At 41.7% G+C, this 26490-nt stretch overlaps 1 protein-coding gene across 1 annotated transcript in view; it reads left to right on the forward strand.

Annotated features, from left to right (window-relative positions):
- ppp1r37 (protein phosphatase 1, regulatory subunit 37) overlaps nucleotides 1-26272 on the forward strand; it is a 37608-nt gene extending 11336 nt beyond the window's left edge. Inside the window, exons 2-13 of the mRNA XM_029445826.1 lie at nucleotides 5028-5125; nucleotides 11098-11143; nucleotides 11246-11346; nucleotides 15040-15159; nucleotides 17219-17369; nucleotides 17484-17639; nucleotides 18383-18495; nucleotides 21509-21650; nucleotides 21744-21910; nucleotides 22547-24254; nucleotides 24379-24464; nucleotides 25273-26272. Of these exons, the coding sequence (XP_029301686.1) occupies nucleotides 5028-5125; nucleotides 11098-11143; nucleotides 11246-11346; nucleotides 15040-15159; nucleotides 17219-17369; nucleotides 17484-17639; nucleotides 18383-18495; nucleotides 21509-21650; nucleotides 21744-21910; nucleotides 22547-24254; nucleotides 24379-24455 (2879 nt within the window). The 3' untranslated portion in view covers nucleotides 24456-24464; nucleotides 25273-26272. The remainder of the gene's footprint in view (nucleotides 1-5027; nucleotides 5126-11097; nucleotides 11144-11245; nucleotides 11347-15039; nucleotides 15160-17218; nucleotides 17370-17483; nucleotides 17640-18382; nucleotides 18496-21508; nucleotides 21651-21743; nucleotides 21911-22546; nucleotides 24255-24378; nucleotides 24465-25272) is intronic.
- Nucleotides 26273-26490: the final 218 nt, after the last annotated feature.

Raw genomic sequence — 26490 nt, forward strand, 5'->3', positions numbered from 1 at the left:
AGTGTTCTTGGCTTTGACAAGTACAGCTCTGTGCTCGCAACATATGTGCCTGTACTTGTTGCAGCTCTGCCGGTTGTTCAGCTTAAGTCATTGATTGAATTTATTGCAGGTATACCGCCATGTTGCCTGCAGTTTTTCCTCGCCCCAAGATACCAATCCAACTCACTGTGTACTAAAGCAGAGATGCAACAGAGATTGAATGTGTTAGGGTAGAGTTGAAACAGACACGGTTTATTGAAGAATTTAGCAAAGATGAATCCGTTTTCCTACATTTGGTGTATTCACAACGAACTGGATGAGACCAAATTGATTTCCTGTCATGACGGGACCACCTGTATTTAAATTGCATTACTTTCCTTTTGTCCTACCATCAACACCATCAGGAGGGGACGTATGTTAGGGTTAGAGATAGGGCTGGGTGATAATTCAATATGATTATCATCTTCCAATGGAATTGTATCGTGATGAAATCATATATCCAGATATCGTCATACACTATTACATTATCTATATTAGAGCAACTTGTAATGTATGTAATTGATATTAACAAGTGCATACTACGTCAAATTTCTCAGAAAATCGGATCAAACTCAGTTCAATCAAACTATTGTCATAATCTGATTTTATATACTGTGTGTGTATATATATATATATATATATATTAATCTTCTCTATCATTTCACATAAAACTGTATATTTTACATTAAAGTTCTTAATTAAATGAGAAAATACTATCGTGTATATATAAAAACATGATGATTTCAGTACAGTATTATTATTTATTTATAGTTGCTGGTGACTAATTCCATTCCAATCCCATTCTTAAAAATGTCTACTTCACTATAGGCTAAATCTACACCAGCAAGATGGAGGTCAAAACCTCTTCAATCATCACTCTTATCTTAACCATAACTGTCCACAGTGCTTAATTTAACTCTGTTGATCTGAGTCAGCAAGCTAGATGCTGTTGTAGCAGGGTACAGTTTTTGTATTGTTTGTTTTTTCACTCACAAGCTCAGTGATGGAAGCAGCAAGTGATTTAGTGTTGTAGTGTTGTTGCACAGTGGACGGTGGCCAACAACAATAACAAGGGGGAAAGAGCCGTGCTGCTCCTTTTGTGTCCGAGACGAGATGGACAAGTTCCCTTCACTCATTTGTCTCTTACTTCTCTTATCGCCTGAAATCTCCATCCAAGGTGTTTTTAAAGCAGCTGCCCTTCCCTTTATGCTTCAGTACAACATGAAGAGCCTGTTTGTTTTATCGAAGGGATGGTCGGAGCAAATTGGATACAGTGTAAAAAGTGTGACTATTTGCTGCTGAACTCCGCTCCTAAACTGGTTGGCAGTTATATATTCAGTGATCAGTGGTTTATCTTGGTGGTTAGACGTCTCGTCTCTCAAAGGAAGAGGTGTATTTAGTGAGTATTTGCAACTCGCTGTACTCAAACTTTAACTCTCTACTTCCTCTCATCCTGATTTCCAAAGATGTTGTTTGGAGCATTCGTTTCCCCTCCCTCTCTCCCCCTTCTGCGTACCTCCTCATTGCCACTCCCTCCATACATGTACTAGCAGCACTGGTGGGAGTGCAATAAAACAAAGACAAAGCAAGCAGAAATGCAGGCAACAGCTGCAGCTCAGCTCTTAATGATTCTGCAGAGCTGAAGCTCACATCTTCTGTGTAACGCCAAGCACATAACTCCTGAGTTGCTTTCTGTTGCTGGTTTTCTTTTTTTCTTCGTCTCTTTTCGACCATTTCCTACTTTCACATAGATAATTTTTTGCTGAGGTGTTCAATCTAAGCTTCCGCACACAGCTTTCTTTGCGTTTGAGCACAGTAGTGATAGATTAGACCATGTAGACCGTGTTCTTTTTTTATTCTGTCTCCATCTCGCTTACCTCCCCTTCTTTTTCTCTAATTAATGAGCTATGTGTGGAAATACTGTGGTGTAGGCATGGGACCCTCCCCACCTCTACCCCCCACCCTTCCCTCAGGAAGTGTTTACACACACTTGCTCCACAGCGACTCTGCACAATAACACTTTTCCAAGGTCACAGTGTTCACTGGAACGCACACACGGTGCAGCGCAAATTTACAAGACCATACTCTCACATTCAGGCAGCAGAGGCCTTTAGGTTGAATCCACAGTTCCAGGTCCAGAAATCTTTTGTAAATAAAGCTCATATTCAGATAAATTAAGTGCCACTTAGTGCAATTGATTTTCAGGATATTAAAACGGCCGTTGCTTCCAACAAAATCCTGGAAGCTGGCATGAATGTTGGAGAGCCTCGTCTTAAAACCACCACAGCAAGTTATTAACATGCTTTTAAATTAAAGGACTACACCATGCATGCAGAGTAAAAGGAGGTGTAGAACTTTGGAAAAGCTCTACACCCAACAGGCATTTTAATCTGACATTAAGTGATATTTCACTTCTTCTTTTCCTGTTCTTTATCATGTCTGTCAACAGTTGAGTAATAGTGAATCTATGACTATTTTTGGCTAACTGCATGAGGAGAAATAAGGCTTGTGTGCACAATTTCACAATGATTAAAAGATATCTAACAGATTCATTTGAGTGTGTCCTTTTTAAAAACCTGTTGCAGAGAGTCGATTCATATTTGATTCTGAACGTAACGATTTGTCACTGAACGTAGCAGTCAGCATATCCTCACCTGGCCAGTTTTATTGAGTTTTAATGTGTGTACATGTATACTCAGTATGTATGAGCTCCTGCTGCAAAACTCAACTGGTTTCCATTTGAGTGGCTGTTTGGTCCGGGTATCAAAACAAGTGGAAGATTGTTGCGGCCGTTCTTATTGTATTCATGTGGCACTGACTCGCCCTTTAATTTAGTCTCACACACATGCACACCATTACCTCGGAATCACCGCAGTATCGTCTCTTGTAGTATTTTCAGCCATGATCTGACTTTTGTGCATTTCGTGGAGACTGTGAATAACACAGTTGGTCAGACATGCACGGCTGCTCATGCAAGTTTTTTAACTGCCTCTTTGACCCAGCAGCAGGTTATTCATTCTAACCTGTGCTTGTACGAGCATATGCAGATTCAACCATCCAAATGTACATGCTGAAACTATTTGTATAGAAAGACAAAGGTTTTATCATTATTTGTACATTTTAGTAATTCTGGTTGGTCCAGTCTGTTCTGCCACTACCTTGTGCAGATTGATGGGTGATGAACTTGAGTTAAACTGATGGGGGACACTGTGGAGAGGAGATGGAGGCGGCTGAAAGTGAAGCGGACAAATTGTCACCTTGGCGAGAGAAATCAAAATGCTGACTGCAGCACAAAGTCAGATTCACACACACTAGCCCAATGTGTACAGTACTGTAGTACAGTAGAAGCAAAGGGACAGTTTCTGTCTGTATCAGCATGTACTGCTTACTCTGTCTGTATACACAGTCTAAAATAAGTCTGGTAGATTCATCCTGTTTGTGTTAATCTCATTTTATGTCCAGACTAGGGCTGCACAATATATAATTTCAAGCGTCGACATTATCACAGCTTTTTTGCTGCTTTTTTGCCAGGGTTTCCCACAAATTACCTACAGTCTAGGTAGGCCTGCCACAGTTTCATAATGAACCGTCATTTTACACTTCTCAATAGTTGGGGTCCACGTCTGCCCCGGGGATTCAACTTGGCGGGTCAGAGGCGGCCGCTTGTTGTGGGAAGATCCTCTCCCCGGAGAGCGCATTTCTTCATAGCGGTGGGCCGCTCTAGGTCGGCTTGAAAATGCCCGTAGTGAAGTTGACTGAGCTTCACAGCCCCCCTCTCTCGGGCCTCACCGCTTCCTGGAGCCGTGGACTTATGCCTGCTGCGCCCTCTCTGCCTGCAGGGAGGGACAGGGCCCCTGGTGCGTCTGTGCGAGGGCTCTGCGGAAATGTCAGCCACCCACCCTACTTTTTTTGCTGTCATCACATTCATATCTATAAAACCAATAGGTTTATGATTAAATTGTTTACTAAAGCAAAAATTGTTAGGGTGAAATTTCCTGTATTTGTTCATATCGCAATATATGGCAGAAAGAAAGATATTGCAATATTTCTTTTTCAAATTCGTACAGCCCTAGTCCTGACCTTTCTGAATTCCTGCATACATGAACAATGTTTTCCTTCTTTCTTCTTTGATTCTGTTATGTTTCTGTCTTTCTCTCCCCTAGTACCTCACTTTGTCTCTCAGCCAGAACAGTGGGGTTAAATGTTGCCTAGTCATCTGACTGGAGTTAGCCCCTGCAACAGTCTGGGAAGGCAGCGGCGGCTGACACACACACACACACACACACACACACTAAGAACAATACCTCCTTTTTGCTGATTTAAGTAGGGGAGGCCCTTAAAATGGGTTACAATTTCTGATCCTCTCTGTCAATAGAGTGCTCCCCAAGGCACACTCAAAAACAAGAACATTTTCAAAGTGTGTCGTTGTCCTAGACTTCATTATGTTGATAATTTGCAAGAGTCAGGCTGGCTGGTTTGCAGGATCGGCATCAGAGCTGAAGCACAATCCATTTCAGATGCTTTGTTTGTTGTCAGATCATCACCATTGCAATGTGTTGCCCTATTCGCACAGGCACCTCAGCGTCACAAGCGAGTGACCTGCGAGTGAACTGCAGAGCACACAAAATAAATCAGTTAACCTGATGATATGACAGTGCACCAGTAAGTGATGTGAACATAGACACTGGATTAAAAAGATTTTGCATGTACAGTATTTCAGGGTCGTATTGCAACTGTAGTGGGTTTGAAAATCATGTAATTATAAAAAAAGTGATATTGGATTGCTAGCTTTAATGCATGCAAGTGAGCACTGTGCAGCTATACTATGCAGAAATATAAATAAATACAAATATAAACAAAGATTATCAACCGATATAAGACAATATTAAAGGATAAAGGACAAAACATGTCCATCAGGTCTGATTTCTCTTGTGTGTAAGCGTGTGTTTTCTCAAAGAAACTAAGCAATAAAAGCAATCCTAACCTTTGTCATTTTCTGTGTTTTGCAGCTCAGAATGTGACGGTGGAGGAGATCCTCTCTTCCTACAAACAAGCCTGTCAGAAACTCAACTGTAAACCCATACCCAAAGTGCTCAAACAGATGCAGGTGAGGTTCAACACAAAACACAGATGAAAAGACATATCAGCGTAATCACACAGACACACACACGCACACACAGCTCTCTAAAACAGTTTCAACACAAACGGAACATTATAACATTCATGCAGGTAGGGTTTGTTGTAGTTGTGTTGTGTTGTGTTAGACTATGTTAGTTTTAGTTAGATGTACCTATAAACTGGCAGTTGAGTTTATTCCCTTTTTTATTTTTCTCTCTTGCAAGTTTCGGCTGTTTTATAACTATTTGTCTGAAAATATTAATTTAACTCGATGAGGAAATGTTGAAAAATGTCAGAGAAAAGGTGGTGAGTGACGAGAGCCGTTTCTACTTGAAATATTGCTATTTGCCACCTTTTCAGTGGAACGTCATAATCTCCTCTTAAATCTCTTGGCAGAATGGAAAGCCTTCACGACCTGCTGAGCTCCTGCTTTTTTACCCCTTTTCACTCTAATTAGATTTGGCTTATTCCCCTGTACTGCAGTCCTTGTCACTCTAAACACTGCTGTCATGAAGCTGCCAACGGCTACTTTTGGATGGTAAAAGGTTCGACAGGAGAGCATAATGTGCTCAAAAGTTTGTGCTATCCCCTCTGGTCCCTCTGCTGATACCCAAGCAGACCGTGAAGTCACAAGGACAGGATCCTTCACCAGTTTCCCATACAAAAAGACAAAAGCAAATTGTTTAGCAAAAATAACAAAAAGTCTAGCTCCTCAAATGTTGAAGACATCAACTTTGGCTTTAGATCAATGATTGGCATTTTATGACGTTTTGTGGACAAATCCATAAAAAAAACTAACTTTCATGAAGAGTATATATTTTAAACTTAAAGTTTTAAAAAGCTTTGTGTATCTCAGTAAAGAAACTAAAAATAATACCTCAACTATCTAACCTGCCAAGCTCATACCTGTTCAAAACATTTGAAGCAGCTACCCTGTCCCTGTTTCTGACAGTGTGACATTTACTGAAAACGAAACCTGGCTCAGTCCCCAGGTAGTTACCGTAAACTGGTGCCATTCTTCACGATACAAAAGCCAATACAGAGAGTCCACTCTTATCTTGTATCAACGGAGCTCGAGACACAGTGGCGTGTTGCTCACATCGAGCAATATCAAGTGCACTGACTGACAACCTAGCTGTAGTTTGTCATGACAAAATTGCTGCCTCTTGATTGCGAGAGAGTACAGGCTGTGCAAGTTCAAAACCGCTGGGGTACAAATAAGTACTTATACCACAAGGCTTTACAACATATATAATAATAGAAATTATTCCAGTTGAGGCAGCACTGGGCTGCGCTGTGCAGCCAGGAGCTGGACAAGCTGCTTGGGAACTTTTAGGAAGTCCTGGTAGATCCACCCAAACGTTGTTTGTAATTGTAAAAGGTTCCTGTTCGTGGGGTTGAACAGAATTTAATTCCAATCATAACATCCTAAACCTTTTCTTCTGGTGATCAAAAAACACTTCAAAAGCCTGTTAATGTGGTTTGAGGGCACGGCATGATGCTCCATGGCATGACTGTGGACAAGTGCTACGATAGGATACAGTAGAAGTGGGACTTTTTCAGAAAGGGTGGTTGTTACTCCCAACAGGCAGACGAGTGTTTCATGTCTTTTTTTTTCTGCCTTCTCATGTGGGTTAGCGAGCACAGTCATGTGTCTCATAATCCCTCTACATAAGCAGTTCTTCAAATCCAATCCTCCGGGCCGTTTGTTTTTATATTTCTGCCGACCTCGTGCCTTTATGTGCTTCATCTGTATAGCGATTGTTAATATATTCAAATGATTTCGCATTCAGTAGTTTGTTTTTGTACTGAATGTGAGATGTGTTTTTGTCACAGAGAGCAGAACGACAAGGAAATATGAATGAATTGGCAGACAAAACAAAAAGGCTGTTTTTAACTTCTCTCTCAAGCAGACATAAGTTACTGTCCACTTATCACCCAGTTTTAATGATGCTGGTAACCTGATACCAGGGGATACTCCATGTGTAGCACATATACTGTATATGAGAGTAAAGAGACCTTTTTGCAGAGTTTTCATGAAGCAACGGGAGCAGGTTTGTGGTTTCCTGTTTTTTTGTGGCTAGAGGGAGACGAGCCGTGTTAGACTGACAATATTTCCACTGCCTGTGGGGGGCAACACGGGTTTACTGTCCTGGAGTTAGAATGTCTGCTGGTAACATGATAATGCATTTGCAAAGCATTATAAATGTGCTCATGGGAATGTGTCAAAAGAAACAGCGGTCTGTTAAAATGAGAGCCTCGGTCTAATAAAGACCTTAATCTCTCTTTTGTCTAAGTCAATAAATGCCACAGCCATTACTGTAAATGTAATGTTGATCTAATATCTCTGATACTCAAAATCTGTGTGTATGTCAACAGATATGTTGCCTTTCTCTGCTGGTATTTGTGTGGGAACATCTGTCACCAAACCGATTCCCCGCTAGCCAGACGGAGGAGTAGGCAGTGCTAGCGTTTGCAGCATGGACACATTAGCACTTACTCCTGTTTGTTCTGTCGCTGCAGCATCCACTCATAAAACCCTTAACTAGACCTCTCCACCGGAGCTTTGTACATATGTACCTGCAGGTGTGTGTGTCCATGTGTGATGTTGAAGCAAAGTGAGCCCCAGATGGAAACACATTTGTGATCCGAGAGACTCTGCAAAGAAATCCCCACACGCCCGGTCAGCTGAGAGAAAGAAGTTGGGTTAACATCTCAGTTACTTGTGGAAGTGCACATGTAGCTGTGATTGCTCATGTTTGCTCATGTCTGGCTTTTTTCCATCCTTTCCTGCCACTGTAGTCTTTTGGTCCACTACTGCCCCCTCTTTGTTCTGCTTAGTCATCCTTGCCAACCAAGCCATATAAACAAGCCAGTCAGACCAAATGGCTGACCAGTGAGTGGGGGGTTTACAAGGGGGGGTTTACAAGAGGAGCTCAGCCTTTTTTCCTCTTTCACTCTAAATGCTTTCTTTATTAAGTCCAACTGCACTGTGCACATAGCTGCTTGCCAGGGGCCCTACAAGTTATGTTAATTTCTGGCAAGTTATTGGTGTGCCTGTGTGTTTTATAAGGGTCACTATTTAGAAGCTGCATGTTGAATGCCTTGCCCTGCAGTAACTCCCAACAGAGTCTTTAGACCTGGACACTTGGTAGCCTTGTGTCACATTTCTGCTGCAGCAATTCACTCGGGTACAAGTGGTTTCCCTATTATACAATGACTCACACGCAGCCCACATGCACACTTTATTCCTCAGCATAGGCCGAAACTTGCTGTCTCTAGACTGGCTCATCTGGAATGAGGTAGTAGCGAGTATACTTTAAATCTATGTATAATGAAGGATCAAATCTTGCACACGTCACATGCACATCAACACTTGAAGTCTTGGCAACATCCTCACGCTGCGCAGTAACCTTCTTCTATTATACTATTTAATTACAGACATATTATCATTCTCATTAGGGATGCAATTTGAATGTCATGCAGGCTGCCTCCACATTCAGCAGATGGACCCTTTGAAGTCTTGTAGACAGACTGATAAAGCATTTCAAAGGCAGACTGGAAAATATTCAATGTTTTCAGTGGGTTGCACATAACGGCCAATCCCCACTGAAAGCCACTTTACGTCTCGCGTCACAAAACAGTATTAGTATATTATTAATGCATCCATTCACACTGACTCCATGAGACACACTTTTTATTTCTGCTTCAAGTCTGTTTTTGACTTGTTTAGTGAAGCCTAATCTGCATAGACAGCTGTTTTTAAATTACACAAATATCCCGCTGTGTATGTGATTTGAACTTATGAACCGTATCTACATTGATTGATCAAGTCTGTCTGTGAGCTTGCTTGTTTTCACTACAGGCAGATTCCCTTCACTCGCTACGGTGATCAATGAATCGATACATACCAACACTGTTGACTTCTTCATATTGAGCTGACATAAAAATCTATTTTGGTTCAGTAAATTTCAACTGTCAGTCAGCCTAGTGAAGGCAGCCTGCTGCTGTCAGGCGGATGAGACGGCCAGTCAGAGTGGATTAGATGACAGACGCCTACGTACTACTTTCAATGGGGATTCCCAGTTAAGCAGAAGTTAAACATTTTAAACATAAGATTGTTTGCTTTCTGTCTGAGAGTTAGATGAGAGGATAAATACCATGCTCATGTCTGTACAGAAAGTATGAAGCTTCAGCCGGCAACCAGATTAACATTAGATTTAATTAACACAAAGAATGGCCAAAGACTTAACTCACTGTAAAAAAAAGTGAATTATAGTTTTTACACTTTGGCTTTTTTACAACTCAAACGATCTATAGACGTGTTGATTTGTGAGTTGATGGTAGATTGTACCTCCAGACAGAGCCAGGCTGTTTCCCGCTGTTTCCAGTCTTTGTGCTAAACTAAGCTAAGTAATGCTGCTGGCTAAAGCATAATATACAACAAACGAACATAAAAATGACATACATTTTTCCATCTAACTCACGGCAAGAAAACAAATATTTACGTAGCATATTTACCCAAATAATTTCTGAATGCACAATTTCAGTCCAACTATCTCCTTCAGGGAGAAGGTACAGGTTTACTCTTGTTGTCAGGGCCACTGAAGGAACAACAAAGCTAGTCATGCAGGTCAAAAACGGGCTCAAATAGCACAGTGTATTCCCAGGTTCAGTAAGGTCACAGGAAGTTGTTTTACTTGCATCTCGACCTGTCCTTTTTCGTTTATGACTCCCAGATGTCATATTTCTTTATTGACCTCAGGCGAATAGGAAATTGGTTTTGTAGATGCTCATTTGACTAAAACACATTACATGACAGTAAAACAAACTAATGAAAACATTATAAATATATAACATAGAGACACAGTATAGCAAGAGTCGCCACAGAATGTAATGAACAAGATCAGAAAGAGTAGCTCGATGTAGTCCACCCACAACACACACCCACCCATACCACCTCTCGTGCAGAGGCACACTATGCGTCATGCACTATTTTGGGTTCTGGCAGCTCTGTCAGGGAGGTATTTACACTGATAAAGTCATTCTCACCGACAGGTTCCCATTTAATCGTAATTAAAGATTGCCTGGCTGTTAAATTGTCCAAACTGTGCGTCTGGTTGTGTTCGTCAAACCACCTGGTTAATGAAAGGCTTACAGAGTTTTCTTTTATTAAACTATCGGTCACAAAAAGTACTGAGAAAATACAGTTTACATTTTTCATTTATGGTTTCTCATATAATGCTTTCTAAAGTGAATGATTCAGTCGGTTTCACGGATGAATCATCTTCATAACTACTACAGTGTCACGGTGTTTCCTGCTGATTGTATTATGACAATAGAGCTTTTTAGATGTGGGGTTTGTCTCATAACATCATCATGTTTTTGGGACTTGTTAAGTCATGCAGGAGGCCATGAACCCTCTGTACAACCAAACCATCATCAGTATGTTCAGACACACACAGATAAGTGATGGCAGTGTGGCACGAGGGCAGAGGTTATTGAGTTCATGCTGAATGGGCTGGACAGTCGACTAGAGAGAGGGATTTGCTTTTACATAGTTTCGAGGGCAGAGCTCTGTATGTTTTCGTGTTTGTGTAGCTGGTTGGATGTTTTACCAGGACAAGAGGTTAAATATCTTTCCACCTTTTTGATCTGTGATGCTGTGGTGTCGGACTACATCGCAAATGACATGGTCAAGTTGAACACACCGAGAAACGGCTCTACATGCTCAGGTTTGTAGAATCAAGTGGAGCGTTAAACAGTCGAGGCGCATTTAGGCCAGATGCTTTTCTTTGCAGCACAGGTTTATCTTAGATCTGTGGTTTATCTCCAGTACTAATATATTGAATTGTCTCCTGTTTGATGGGAAAGTTTCAACACGTGAAAAGCAAAGTTTGCTTACTTTGGGTAATACACAAACTCAACTCTTACTGACACTGCTTCTTTTTTTCTCTGTAGGAACTGAAAGACCTGACTCAACGAAATGAATGCTTAGATCTAAAAGGTAAGCACCAAAACATCAGCTTGACAATAATACTATACATTCAACTTGTGGGAATCAACAGATACCAAGACTTGTTCACACTTTATCCACATATGTCTTTAGGTGAGAAGCTGGACTACAAAGCATGTGAGTCTCTGGAAGAGATTTTGAAGAGGGTCCAGTTTAAAGTGATAGACCTGGAGCAGACCAACCTGGATGAAGATGTAAGAAGATGCCTTTAAAATCTCTCCGTCCCATTCCCATCCTTCATTTTTCTCAGTGCAGATCGCATACTTCCATTTTTCATCCATAATTCACACTTGTCTCTCTTTCTCGCTTTCTGCCCTCAGTCACACTGATCCTCTTTTTCACTCTCACTCTGTACTGGCAGGATGTGGAGTGTTTGTCATGGGTTTTCTGATTACTCTAGATGTCCACTTGTGTAAACACCATTAAGGACAGTTGGGCTGTAGACACGCACAGACAGACAGTGCTGCAGTGTGGGGAACACAGGCCTCGACTGCTTCCTTTCACACGCAGCTCAAAATATATATGACACACAAGCTCTGCTTTAAGCCAGAGTCACATAAGATACGTTTCTTTAGGGTAGAAAGGGTCACTTTAATTACTGCTCATTATTCTATTCCTGTCTGGCAAACACATGTCAGTACTTTCACCCTTTAACCACAGAATTAATTTAGACCCCAATGTCCTGCCATTTTCAGCACACTTGTAGATTGTGTCATAATTGTAGTCCTGTCTTAAGACACACATGTGCACTTAAGGATAATTTGGGCAGCTGTTGCATTAGCTCCAGACTGTCAGTTAAGTGTGCAGCTTGATTGTATTTCCATGATAGTCAATAAGAATTAAAGGTACCCTGTGGACCACTAGTAGCGCGATGGAGCAATATCTTTAAGTCCCCATTTTGTTTGTGCACGCTGCCGGTGGTTTTATACTATTTTGCTGATCGGTGGCAGTTTCATGCCCAAAAATGTGTAGAAAACAAAGCCAATGAAGGACACTGCTAACAAGTCATTTGTTTTATGTTGAAGAGAATGCTTTCCACACATTTGACACAAAACAGTGAGGGTAAAACATAACTTAAAACTCCAAATGGCACCTTTAACAGAAGCATGCGAGTGATTGATTTTATGGAGTATCAGTTAAAGAAACAAAAGTATTCAAAGGATATGATGTCAAAGTGAAAACACTTATTTCCAACATGGTCCCAAGATGTTAGAAAAAGTTTAAGTGATCCATAATTACCAAACCAACCAAATTCCATCATATGATTTATTATCAGACAGGAACAGTGTCTTGGTGAAAAGCACTATTATATAACATGAGGGGTTGAGTGGCCCCAGCCCTTCCTGTGCAGAGGGTGCATCTTCTCCTTGTGTTTTTGAGGCTATCCTCCATATATTTAGACTTTCTCCAACTTTCTAAATGAATAAAATCTTCCCAACAACTTAAAAGATCACCTAACTCTGCCTCTTACTGCTATCTTAAGCACGCCTGGCAAAACCTGTAAATTGTAGCTAACAAATTCACTTTTAAAAAGTAATGTTTAAATGAATGGCGTCCCTTTTGTGGCATTGTTTTCCTTCCCATGCCTATTGAAAAGTAGCTCATTTGTATATTGAAATCACAATGTGGGAACATTCGAGATAACAAGAATGCATTTCACTGCCAGGTGATTCAGAGACCCATAGATCGGATGTCATTATCAAGATAATGTAACCAGAGCACGTTTTTAGCAGGTGTTGTCGACCTGTGTTAGCCCTGAGATGGACTGGCGTTCTGTGTACATGGCTTGACAGTAGCTGGTATAGGTCCAGCCCCACAACATAGGATAGACAAATATATCACCGCGTCTAGATGAACTCATTTCCCTCTCAAGTGGAACAGGTTTCACCCAGTTGCATTCCGGTACATTTTATTGTGTCATTTTACTTCACCTGCAACCAATCACGAGAGAAATGAACCTGACAACTCTGACTTGTTTTTATAGTTCTTATTCATTCACAGAACAAACAACAATATTGTACATATACGTTTTTAACAGATAAATAAAGAAAATACACACAAACAAGAGTTTCACGTAAGCCAACAAATGCAAAGTGACGTACGCACTTTTTTCACCCAACAACCGAAAATATGAATGAATTAGTCGAATGAGTCAGTAGCGTTGGGTATCGTTCACGATTCGGTTCCGATACCTATTCTGCTTATCGATTTCGGCAGACAAAAATCGATTCTTTCAGGGGTCAATAGATATCACATGGTTATTTCACAGGGGGGGGGGAACGTGCGTATTTAGAAACCGATAATCACAACTGAAATGTTCTGCTTTGTTCTTTGGGTACCCGGTACCAGGCATTTTGCATTTGCTTCTTACTTGGAACAGAGTTTTGGTTCCCAACCCTATGAGTCAGTGACTGAGTCATCAGAGAGCTGCATCGCAGTCTTAGACAAGTGTCTCGCCTTGGGCTCCAATGAAATGAAATGCTGAAAGGAGAAAAGGAAGTTGTGGGGAGAACGCAGGAGGGGGGGGAAGGAGTCGAATGAGGAAGTGAGAAGTAGGAGTGAGAGACGCACACAGTGCATGGCTTGATTTAGCCCCACTAGTGGCGTCTTGTTGGGAATGATATGGGAAGATGAAAAGAGAAAAAATTGTTTTGGAGAGATGTTTTAAGAAGCTTAAGGAGGAGCAGGCATGGGGAGCACTAACACAGGCCGTCTTTTTTTTATTGGGCTGAATGTGACTCATCTTCCCCCACCCTGTAGATAAACACACTTGCGTATACTCTGTAATGTCTCCCACTATACACGCACACAAAAGGGAAAAGGTTATGAGACGCTATGCAGCAGCCTGTCTGATTTTGTTACTTTTCATCAGCCTCAGTGGAGGATAAACTCATACGCTCATGCCCCCATCTACTAGTCACATCCTGCAATTGGCTGCACACAGAACTAAATTCACCGCTGGCTGTTGATTCTGGTGCTGGTTAAATTTGCTTTTAACTGTTGCTGATTGAAAGACACGGGGGAAACAGAATCTCTACATGAGAGCTAATTGTACTGTTAGAATATGCTAATAACCTGTAAAAAAAAAAGTGTCATGAACACCTTTACATAGTAAATCAGTGATAGATGAAAGAGATGCACCCCCTCTACCAAAACGAGATTATAACACTGAACACCTGAGTGCACTTTGGCTGCACCACCTGACATTTCACTTTAGTCCTTCATCTGCTTCTTTGCCAAACACGGTTTCATGCCCCACGATTCTGCACAATTTGTATGCGTGTAATGAATACCGTTCTTCACATGTATCTTTAAAACGTAGCTGAAATGTTAATAAATGTAATCGGGAACTGTTTTTATACTCGACTAACTTTTTTTTTTTTTTTTTTTTTTAATCAAGAATGCCAATCTTTTGATGGTTCCAGCGTCTCAAATATCTGTGTTTTTGCTTTTATATATTGTAAAGTGAATATTTTGAGGTTTTGAATGTTGGTTAGACTAAAAGAAAATGTAGGCTCAAGGACATCATGATGGACATTTTTTGCAATTTTCTTATATTTCCAAAAACAAACTATTTATCAGTTGATTGCGAACAGAATTTAAGATTAATTTATAATGGCAATAATCTAGTGTCTATATCTAGAAGATAGGAGCGGTTACACTGCTCGTTTTCACATGTTCAGTACTTGTCAACTGTAGGCCTAGACAGGTCTCACCTACTCTGAGGGACAGTTACCGTGGCAACTACAGCTGCCCCAGACTATCACGTAACTTCTCTTTCAGGGGTTTGACACTGAGACCGGCTGCGTGTTTAAAACTGTTGGATTTTAATCTGAAATGCCATAAGGATTAATATATTTCTCCTGTTCTCCGTCTGTGCTTCTCAGGGTGCGTCAGCTCTGTTTGACATGATCGAGTACTATGAGTCAGCCACGCATCTCAACATCTCCTTCAACAAGCACATTGGCACACGGGGATGGCAGGCCGCAGCTCACATGATGAGAAAGGTGAGAGATCATCATCCTCCTCCATAGTGGAAAACATCGTCTGCAGAGAAAGAGGACATGATGGCAATAGGAAAGGATTTTATTTATTTATGGATCAACAAAACAATCCAATCCCCATCCAATTTCCCCCATAATGGTCTCTAGATTGTCAAAAGACAGACATAAAACATTTAACGTAAAAATTCAATAGTCTTAAAACTATATGGAAATCTTACTTGGTGATATATGGACCGTATTAGAAGACTATTGATGCTCTGTTCTGCAATTCTTTAATGCTATTTGATGTTATCTTGTATTTCTACAACAATTGAGTGTCCGTAGCATACAGCCCTCCCCTCCGCACTCTTTTTAATAATTCCCAATTTATTATTTGAAACTCGCATATTTCAAGCCCTTATTTGTGCGTGCGCACCGGGTATAAATGAGACGCTGGATCTCTTCAGTTCAAGGTCTATTGTGATTCCCTTCATATACAATAATCAGTAAACAGGTCTGCACAATAAGAGCAGATACAACAACAGAAAACGATTACAAAGACAGTAAAGTGCAAGTAGTAATAAGTGAAGTAGTTATACAACTCAAAGTCCTTCTTGTTTTTGTCAACTTGATATTTCATAGAATACTGTTGCACCAGGCAGCACCGGTAAAAATAATAATACAGTTTTAAGGAGATTACAGGCTGAATAAACGGGATGATGACATCGTGTCGAGAGAGATTTTCTTTCCTCGGAGAGGGCAGTGAGGATGAGCAACAGGAGTAATCATTTGTGATGGACTTCACTAGTCTGCGTTTTTATTGTCTTCAGTGAGAAAACCAAATATTTCATGTTATGCATTTTGTTTGTCCAGAAAATAGTTATTTTTTTGTCCCAAATTCTACTTTGCTCAGGGGAGAAGATCAATCTATTCACCGTCGTTTTAATCGTCGGCTGAACTCGTGCGCTGCTGTTTTCTGTCAGCACTCGGACATAAGGGTTCGGCCTTTCCTCGCGTGCTCTTTCAAATGTGCCCTTTATAATGCTCTTCGACGTCAATCATCACTAATTACAAGAATACAAATGGGTCGCCAGGCAAACACATTAATGTATCACCTCTCAAGCAACATGTGAGAAAACACATTGATACCAACAGCTGCTTGTTAGTTTGTCAAACAAACCATGTGAAGGAACTGTTTATTGTGTGAGAGGTCTAAGAGGAGGTGTTGGATGATGCATGCAAAAAGCAATCCTAAACCAAATAGTAAATTAATGAAAAATCTATTTGGATATTTTTGGATGGGGGATGTTCACTGTGATGTGTCCTGGCAGTGTAGCGCAGTGAACAACACTTATCTGTGCAATCTTTATTTTATATATATTGTGACCTATTTATTTGTTTTTCTAAGATTCGGTTCATTACTTATCATCTTAGAGGGAGAAACAACAAATAGTTTATCACAGATAGCAATGATACAATAAGCGCACCTCAGTCGTAGTAACTGTGACTGTGAGAAGCTCATTTAAAGGCCCTCTCTTGCCCTCCACAAGCCTTAAGTGTCTGAAGATTAATGGAGACACCAGCTTAGATTGTTTGTGTTGGAGCTCGTCAATAAAATGAATAAAAAGCCACCGTAGCTCATTTCAGCAAAGCCCAATAGATGTTAACGCACTAATGCTTTGACAAGTGTGTCTTTGTATCCCTGAGGTGAGGCCTTGGATAAATGAGCCAATATTGAAGTGCCTTTATCTGGGCGACGATTTGCAAGTGACTTGTGTTCAAAGGTTTACGACAGCAGCTAACAAGAAGTTACAGGATCAGGAATAAAGATCAAAGAATATGTGTGTTAGCCAGATGTTATAGGTCATCCACAAAACAACCTGATCTCAAAATATTGTATAATTATTCTCCCCTGTTTATTAATGTGTTGCTTTATTGCACTCAAGAACCACATAAAGATTGTTTTGGTCACGATAATGAGTGCATTATTTCACACACTGTTGTGATTTCTGGTTGGGTATGTGTGCATTTTTAATCCGCGCACACCAAATTAATTGTAGCTCTGTTGGTGATTCCCCCTCAGACGAGCTCTCTGCAGTATCTCGATGCACGTAATACTCCTCTGCTGGACCACTCGGCTCCCTTTGTAGCGCGAGCGCTCAGAATCAGTGGCAGCCTGGCAGTCCTCCACCTGGAGAACGCTGGTTTGTCGGGCAGACCGCTCATGTTACTGGGTAAGATGGGCACTTTCTCTTTCGACCCCGGCCTTCAGTCTGAGAATCTCAATTCCAGAATTTAGTTTTTCTTTTTCTCTCACCTTCCTTTTTATCATTTATTTTTCTGGACAGCTACGGCTCTGAAGATGAATATGAACCTGCGGGAGTTGTATCTGGCAGACAACAAGCTCAATGGCCTGCAGGACTCTGCCCAACTTGGCAACTTGCTCAAGTTCAACTACAACATTCAGATCCTGGACCTGCGCAACAACCACATCCTAGACTCTGGTACACAGCACTAACACACTGTAGCATAATTGTTTTTTGTTTTCTCAAGGTTGGACTATTTGGTTAAAAAGATTTGTTTATTTGACAACTTGATACCTTTTTCACAAACTCAGATAAAATTGTTTTTATTGATCCTTGTGGGGGAACTAGTTCATTGCAGCAAAGGTAATACAAATGAATGCAATAAGCAAGCACATATTGTACATTAAATACTCATTAAATAGTCTACATATGAGCATGTGTTCCTACAAAAAATGTTGTAACACGCTTGTACGATCCAGTAAAGCAAATGGGCTTTATACTCGTATTTCAAAATGTGCCTCTGTGTAGTTACCAACCGCAGCACAGAGATGTTAAGTTTATTAAGAGACTGCAATGATGAAGTTGAGCATCTGTTTACTGTGTTGAACATGATAGGGCTGTTTTAAGCACATCCCCAGTCTTATTACGTTTAATAATTTGGGTTTCATTTTACTTTAAAAATATGATTAACTGACTTTTGTTTGCCTCCATGTACACAGGATGTGATGTTGTCGTCCTTGTGCTCCTATATAGTGAAGCAGAAGCTCATCCAAATAGTTTCTTAGGATAAACTCATCCAAATATATTGTTTCCTTCTGTAAAATGGAATGCAAAATCAATGCAGTCAAGCTTGCAAATGTTATTTTGGCTCACATAAAGTTTTGTTGATATATGTAAGATAAATACAGATGCACTGTCTCTGTCTCCGTTTGTCGTCACAGGTTTGGCCTATGTGTGCGAAGGTCTAAAAGAGCAGAGGAAAGGCCTCGTCACTTTGGTGCTATGGAACAACCAGCTTACACACAATGGCATGGGCTACCTCGCTGCTGCACTGGTACACACACACACACACACACACACACACACACACACACACACACAAACACTGAGACAATAAATCTACCCCCACACACTTACCAGAGGTTTTAAGAGGAAAGCATTAGCTGTGTGTGTCTATAACCGTTTAGGCAGGAGAATTACATTTCCTCCTTATTACTCTATTAGAGAAGTGTTTAAAATGGACCAGATTGTTGTTTTACCTCTTTTTCCCACATATCTGTTCATGTCCGTCAGCTGGATCTCAGCTTACTTCCACATGTACCAGTTGTACTAGAGCTCAGTATCTGGTATAATTATTCTGTGTTTAAAGTGGCAATAGACAGGTTTGCTTTAATGTATCATTATAAAGGAAATGCTGTTTGCACAATGTAACTAAGAAGGAACAAACGAAGAGGATAGTGCTTGAGTTGCACCTATATTTATGAAGAAAAGAAAATAATAACTGGGAGGCTCCATTGTCTGAACCATGACGGCTAACTCTTTATTGCTCCCTCCTTGTCAACGGCAGCTCATTACAGATACACCGTTCTTACCTTTCACAAAGAGCATTTCGCTACGAGGCAACTCTACAAAATAGCTTACAGTAGCTATCAACGGGTAGTGGATAGTGGAGCAACCGGAGTAATGTTAACTGTGAAAAGTCTTAACTTGTCCAGCGAAGAGGGAGAGTGATTTAAAAAGAAAACCTTGGAAAGTTGATCCTTTCAACTTTAATTGATAGAGTTCACCCAGTAAGACTGTGAGAAAGTGAAGCTTATCTGCAATTTGAACATGTAATTCGCTCATGTAGCTTTTTAATCTCCTTAGCGACTGAAAGATCTTGTTTAAAACGAATAAGATCAACAACTGTTTCATTGTTGGATGAATGACTCATGTTTGCATTTCACCAGATAAACCGCTACCCGGTTTGTGTAAACGTGTGAGTGACGGGTGTGTAGGTGAGAGATTAATGTGCTGTGTAGATTAGTGTTGCGACGTCTGATTTGACAGGACATTTTCTGTGCAGGCTCCTCATTAATACAGTTGACATTGTGTGCAGTCATATCTCATTCAGTGAACAGATGTGAGCTCCAGACTCGTGCTGTACCGGTTCTCTCAGTTTATCTTTGTTTGACATAGATAATCCGTTACTAAAGTCATTGGTCTCATGTCTGTTGTTGAGTGATAGATTGTGTATATTCACTTACTGGTATTAGTAACTGCTGTCTGTATTGTTAATCTAATGCAGGGGTCGGGAACCTATGGCTCTTTCGATGACGAGATATGGCTCGCTGACATTTTTTTACATGATTAACAAGTAATAAATGGTACAGACAATGGTAGGAGAAACACTGATAGCGCTTTTAGTACTCGGAGACGTGATATACTTAAAACTCAATTTTATTAAATATATGGCTCACAAGGAAATACATTTAAAGATATTTGGCTTTTATGTCTCTCCCAGCCAAAAAGGTTCCCGACCCCTGCTCTAATGTGTCACTAAAGCCCGAAGCAGTAGTAAAGAAAATTAAAATAACTCTTTATATAGAGCAGGGGTGGGGAACCTCCGGCCTGCGAGACCATTTGATCCGGCCCTCGTGGTCATTCGTGAAACGCATTTAAAAGAAATCCACTAGCAAAAAAAGTGGCGAGTGTAAAACAGAGAAAGCTGGATGCAGAATGTCGCACTTCCCAGGAGAAATGGACGAACGATTATTTCTTTGTGGAAGTAAAAGGCCAGTGTGTCTCTTTTGTGCCGACGTACTTGCGGTGATGAAAAATAATCTCGAGCGTCATTACAGCACGAAACATGTCGAACTGCACGAGCTGAGAGGACGAGTGAGTTTGGATAAAGTTAACGCTCTTCGGCGGAGTTTGGCCCAACGAACAGCTCTCTGCAGAGCGGAACATACAAACATGGACAGATAGAGAGGTAGACCACCACACCAAGAACAGACTGTTCCACCACTGCTGTGCAAGTACTCACTTTATTTTCTATCAACCATCTTGGTACTTATATTATTTTGTACTCTATTTAATTATTGTGTACTGCCTTTTTACTTCATATGTTCTTTAGCTGTGACAAGATACATTTCCCCGTTGTGGGACTAATAAAGGATTGTTTTCTGATAAAACAGAAAGATACATGGATAAAAACTTTGCTTTTTGCATTAGCATAAAAGAAAGGTGAAATGAATGAGCTGTGTCTTAAAAAAATGTGCAGAGGTTATGAGTTCAATAATTAGTATGGCCCTCGAAGGATGTTGTAAAAAACAAAATGGCCCTTGATAGGAAAAAGGTTCCCCACCCCTGATATAGAGGGTAGGAGGAGTTATGACAGTGTTTTTAAAACACATGATGGTTGTGCTTATGGATTATAAAATACTGTATTGTACATCTGCTTGTGAGATGTTGAAGGACAAACAAGAACATCCCATGACTGTCTGAGTCATAGCCACAGTGTACGTGATCGCCGCTTTGCAATGAGATACTGACGTTGGGCATTTAGCAGTAACCCGTATACAGAGAAAAGGCCTTTACACTGACATCTATAGAAAAATAGAGATTTCTTACTTATTGAAAAAGATGAGTGCCACCTGCAGCACTGCATATTAGCAGTAGCTAACGGGAAGGATAGTTAGAAGGACTCTTATTAATCCGCTCATCAAGTATTAAACTGTGCTCTGCAGGGAAATATCTATTCCAGACTCTCAATAATGTCAAAACTATATACAGTTAAGAAACAGATGCACAGAAAAATACACAAGTTTAATAAAAAGTAAATGCTTACTGTAGTTGTCAGAAAGATAAAATACATTAATATTTTTCAGTCTATTAAAATCAACTGGCTCGTATAATAACACATGTTTCAGTTTACACTTAGTATTAGCATAGTGTCAATGTTAATCATTACATTGATAATATATTCAACAGTCATTGACAAAAGTCAGCTGTTAAAACTTAACTCTACTCTCCCTTTGCTAAACACTGTTGCACACATAATATCTGTGTTTGTCTCCCTCCCTCAGCCATGCACCCAGAGTCTCGAGACCCTGAACCTCGGCCATAACTCTGTGGGTAACGAAGGGATCCACAAGCTGAAAGACGGACTGATTGCCAACCGCTCTGTGCTCAGACTGGGCCTCGCTGCCACCAAACTGTCCTGCGAAGGTGAGAACTAGTGTCTGTCACTTTTGTTTTTTTGTAGGATTTCTGCTGTTTTAAAAGTTTTCTGACTCCCATTTCTTCCTGTTTGTGCTTTAGGAGCTGTGGCTGTGGCTGAATTCATTGCCGAGAGCCCCAGACTGCTGCGCCTGGACCTTCGAGAGAATGAGATCAAGACGGGTGGACTGATGGCCCTGTCGCTCGCGCTAAAAGTCAACACCTCTCTGTTGCGTCTCGACCTTGACCGGGAGCCCAAGAAAGAAACTGTGAGCATGGGGAAGGGGATAGGGGAGAAGAGGCTCTGAGGTGAAGTCTCTGAGCCCTCCCAGCACACAGATACTCAATTTAACTGTGAATGATTACAGAGTTGTGGACTCTCACCGCCCTGGGGTCAAATATCATTTTGTTGGTGTTATTACCGTTAAAGATGATGTGGTGGCTGTCACAACAGACTGCTTGTGATACTCCGGGGCAGTCGTCACCACGCAGCATGCTTAAGTGCACCACACTGTCGCACGCTGTGACGTTTTCTTTATTTTCACTGATTGACATGAACTATAGGTTAGTCTGAGTCAATCCCAAACACACCGTCCTGTCACAGTTTAAATGAATCCCCATTGAACGCACAATTTCCTCCTGTTTGAGTAACGTTTGCTTTGAAACACACTGCCCAGCTGTTAGATGAAATGATTTAGACTTTTTAAATTACTATGACTATGTAGGCCACAATGGCTTTTTAAAGAACATTGTGTTTTGAAGTAAAGATGTTACTGACTAAAAGCAGCCTGAAGGAAGTACCGGTACTGGTTTATATGAGTGTAGGGATTGTGTTTGATTTAGTTGTTTGTTCTGATATTCTTGTGGTTTATGTTCCATGTTTGAGACATTTCTTTGTCCCTCAGGTGAAGAGCTTCATTGAGACCCAGCGCGGCCTGCTGGCTGAGATCCAGAATGGCTGCAAGAGGAACTTCATCCTGGCTAAGGAGAAGGAGGAAACAGAGCAGATGATGCGGCAGTCGGCATCCATGGCTGAAATCGCCACAGAGGATGGAACCAGAGAAGTAGAGGAGGAAGAACCAGCAGGAGAGGAGAGAGGGGACACAAAGAGGAAAGAGGAAGAAGAAAAAGGTGAAACAACAGGAAATGAAGGACCGACGAGCAGCCAGTCAGGAGAGGCCACTGAGACGAGCATTCCCCAAATGATCCTGGAGTCGGACTCAGACACTGAGGATGAGGAGGAAGAGGAGGTGGTTACAAAGTCCTCTTCCACGTCAAACTCCTCCACTCGCTTAAACCAGACCCCTACTCAAACCCAGACAGGGGTTGCGCAGCCCCTCCTCAGTGCCTCATGTACGCCCTCACCCCCGTCTGCCTCACCTACTGGCGGGCCGAGTGTCATTTCAGGCATCACCATCACAGAATCCACGGTCCCTCCCGGCACCCCTCCATCTCCTGGTCGCTGTATATCTGTCTCTAGTCCGGGGAGGGGTCACAAGATCTTCATGGTAACTCGGGTGGAGAGCCCCCCTGAGCAGCAGCAGCAGCTGCTACAGCTCCAGAACAGCACAACTGCAGCTCCCCGCCAGTCTAAAGCGGCCTTAGAGAAGCCTGTAGACCTGAACACACCCACAACACGTCAGACACCGTCCTCATCTCAAACACAAGTGACACAGGAGGACGTGAAGGAGAGCTCGCCTGCTCTGTCAACAGACTGTAAACTCACACAGCAGAGTCCTGTAGCGCACTTAGAGTCCGCACTAAATCCTACACTAGAGCCACAGTCTACAAGTCAACCCACGGAGGACGTGACCGCTAGCACTTTAGATCCGGAAGTGACAGATCCAAGTCAACAAGCACCAGCACTGCCTTCAAATTTGTCATCAGAGCAGGCTGCAGCTTTTCAGTTCACTGAGGAGGTAACAGAGAGCCTTAAACATGAGCCCACTTGTGTAGAAGGAGAGAAGGAAGGAGAAGTGGAGGAGGAAGGTCGTATAGAAGAGGAGAGGCAGGTGAGCACAGCAGGAGAGTGTAAACTTTTAGATGAACCGAGTCAAGCTCAGACTATTATCCCTGCAGTGCAAACACAGCAGCAGCAGCCTGCTCTAGAACTACAGGATGAGCTAATATCTGCATCAGAGGAGCGCCAGTCGGCAAACCAAACAGAGAAAGAAGAAGAAGAGGAGACACTTCCACTACAGGAGAAGCAGGAAGCACCAGCCGACGTGTCAGAAAATGAAACACAGAGTTTAACAGAGAAAGAGGACAGCCAGCCAACCCAAGAGGAACCATGTCCAAAGCTGCAAACGGAGGCAGATGAACAGAGAGAAGTGTCTGTTCTCTCTGTCCAGACTGAGGAACCGTCTGTCACTCAGGGTGGAGCTCAGGAGTTAAATCCTGGAGCAAGTGAAGCCTCAAAGAGTCCCCAACCTGCCACGACTGTCGAAGACGAGGATTCACCCGATGAGAGCTCTTCAGACGAGGACGAGTGTTTTGCAGAGGCTCCGGAGGAGATAATCGGTTCAGCTCTACCCAACGGCCTGAAGCCGGAGTTCTCCCTCCATCTTCTCGACGCTGAAAGCCCCAAGCCCGGCAGCTGTGTGATGGAGCACGGTGAGTCTGTGAGCTGTAATCGCTGATCTCTGCTGTGTTTTTTTGTTTTGATGCATAAAGTCTCATGTGCGGTTTTGGTGTGAAAAGGTTGTTTGGTAATGTGTGTTATGTGTCACTTGTGTAGTGAGTGTCAGCTGTGGACAAGAGCTGGAGGAGCTGCTGCTAGAAGCCAGTTTGGAGACGGGGAGAGACGCACCATGAAGTTGTGAGGTAAACATTTATCTGTATGTATGTATAGTAGATGCATCATCATACTGTTGACGTACTGTAAAGACTCCATGAAACACAGACTTCCAGTTGCAGAAGCTACTTTTAGAAAAGCACTTCATGCTGAAGTAGGTCTGAATATAAAACCTAATGTCAACAATACAAACCACGTCTTCCCTCCTGTAATTAAACTGCCTTTCTTTCCCTAAACAATGTTCACAATGATCCCTCACTGTGTTCGGTGCTGACGTCTTAACCAGGAAATTCATCTCGTTAAGGAAGTAGAAATATTATTTTATGGACCGTTTAAACTCTGAACTCCCTAATTGTGAAATTCTGGGCAGATGACGATCATTAAAATAACAATTTCACAGATTACAGATACCAATGTTGTTTTCTTTTCTTTTTATTAATCCCCCTTCTGTGCCGGGGACACAAATACATCTTCATAATGGAAAAAAACCTGAATTGTTTTAAAGTCATTAAGCCCTACCCTTTGGAACCTGTCTGATCAGCATTATTTTATACTTAGTTTTCTGCAGACTTGCATGCACAACTACAGAGATTTTATATTGGCCTGTGAGAGGTGCCAAACACTTGCAATTGCACCGCAGTGCTGAAAACATATAATGCCAGTGTAAACAAGGCGTAAGGCCGGCAGTGTCACCAGCCAAAATAACATATTAATGACAAAAGTGCTGCAAAGATTCAGTAACGGCTTCAGACACCACATATTATTATGGAGTTGGGCTTCACAAGTGTTCTCTGCTACATTCAGAAGTGATTGATCTCCTCTCTTCTACTTCCACAGGGACGGTGAGGACAGGAGAAAACAGCACTCAGATAGTTTGTCTGGCTCTACTACGTGACTGGTTGACCTACAATGTTTTTGTCATTCCTTTGACTTTACCACCAACACGACTTTTCCATAAAGGACAGAAGACCTGGTGTTGCAGTCGAAGCTCTACACATAAAAATCAATCAATCAAATCTTGCAAAGACACAAAAGGAAAAAATCAACTTCTGGAGCTTTGCTGTGACAAATAAGGAACCTTTCACATCCACACTACATCAACCACTGAAAGACACATACATATGCACATTTTGAGGAAGAGGGGGAAAAAGAGGAATAAAATCACCCTGTTATCACTACATTTTGTCAATCTGCAATCTTTATACACGAGCAGCCGCCTGTAAGTGAGAGAGAAGAGCGCTGGGGGATAAAACACTAACCAAAGACAGAACACAGACCTTTCTCACAGCCCTCTTCTTGCTCTCTTGTGTAGATTTCCACTGTAGTTGGTGAAATATCTAGCAATTAAAGTTATTTTTTTCCATAAAACACATACACAAAGACATAACGGTGATAATAAGAAAAGTGGGGTTGATGGCACAGTCACAAGACTAAATAACGGTGACCGACCCTCCTGAGCGGACCTGCTGGCTTTAAACATTTGTTCGAAAGGTCAATGTCAAAGGCTTTTATATCTGAGGAAGCTGAAGATGTTAACGTGTCTGTTTAAATGTCAACGTTTTATGTCTGTGTCCCCACAACCCGACCATTTCTCCCCCTTCGGGAAAAAATAAGAAACTCTTAAGGGACCTCTGCCAAAGTGACGCCCTCTTTGTCTGTTTTCTCATCCTCTGCTCACTTTGGCCCCTCAGGAATCAGCGTCCCCCTCCCGTCAGTCTCCTCAGATCTGATGTGGAGGAGCTGTAACTGTCTCTCCGCCTGCCTCCGCAACAACAATAAAAAAAAAACGCTTTTTGAAAGTGACAAAGTCGGTAATTTTGCTCCCAGCTGAAAAACCCAGAACTTCTGCGAATGTCGGAAAGCAACATGTCTGCTTTTGGTTGAGTTATTTACATCTTTTTTTCCTTGATTCTCTGCAACTTTCAGACACTATTATTGCTTTGTTCAGTCATTGTCGTGTTAAACTCTTTCAAGAAAAGCAGCTTTATCGTTCTCATCTCCCCTCTGCTCCCGCCTGTCCCCCAGTCTTCCACTGGTACTTTCTGCCATCTCACC

This window comes from Cottoperca gobio, chromosome 13, assembly GCF_900634415.1.
Source record: "Cottoperca gobio chromosome 13, fCotGob3.1, whole genome shotgun sequence".
Classification (NCBI taxonomy): domain Eukaryota; kingdom Metazoa; phylum Chordata; class Actinopteri; order Perciformes; family Bovichtidae; genus Cottoperca; species Cottoperca gobio.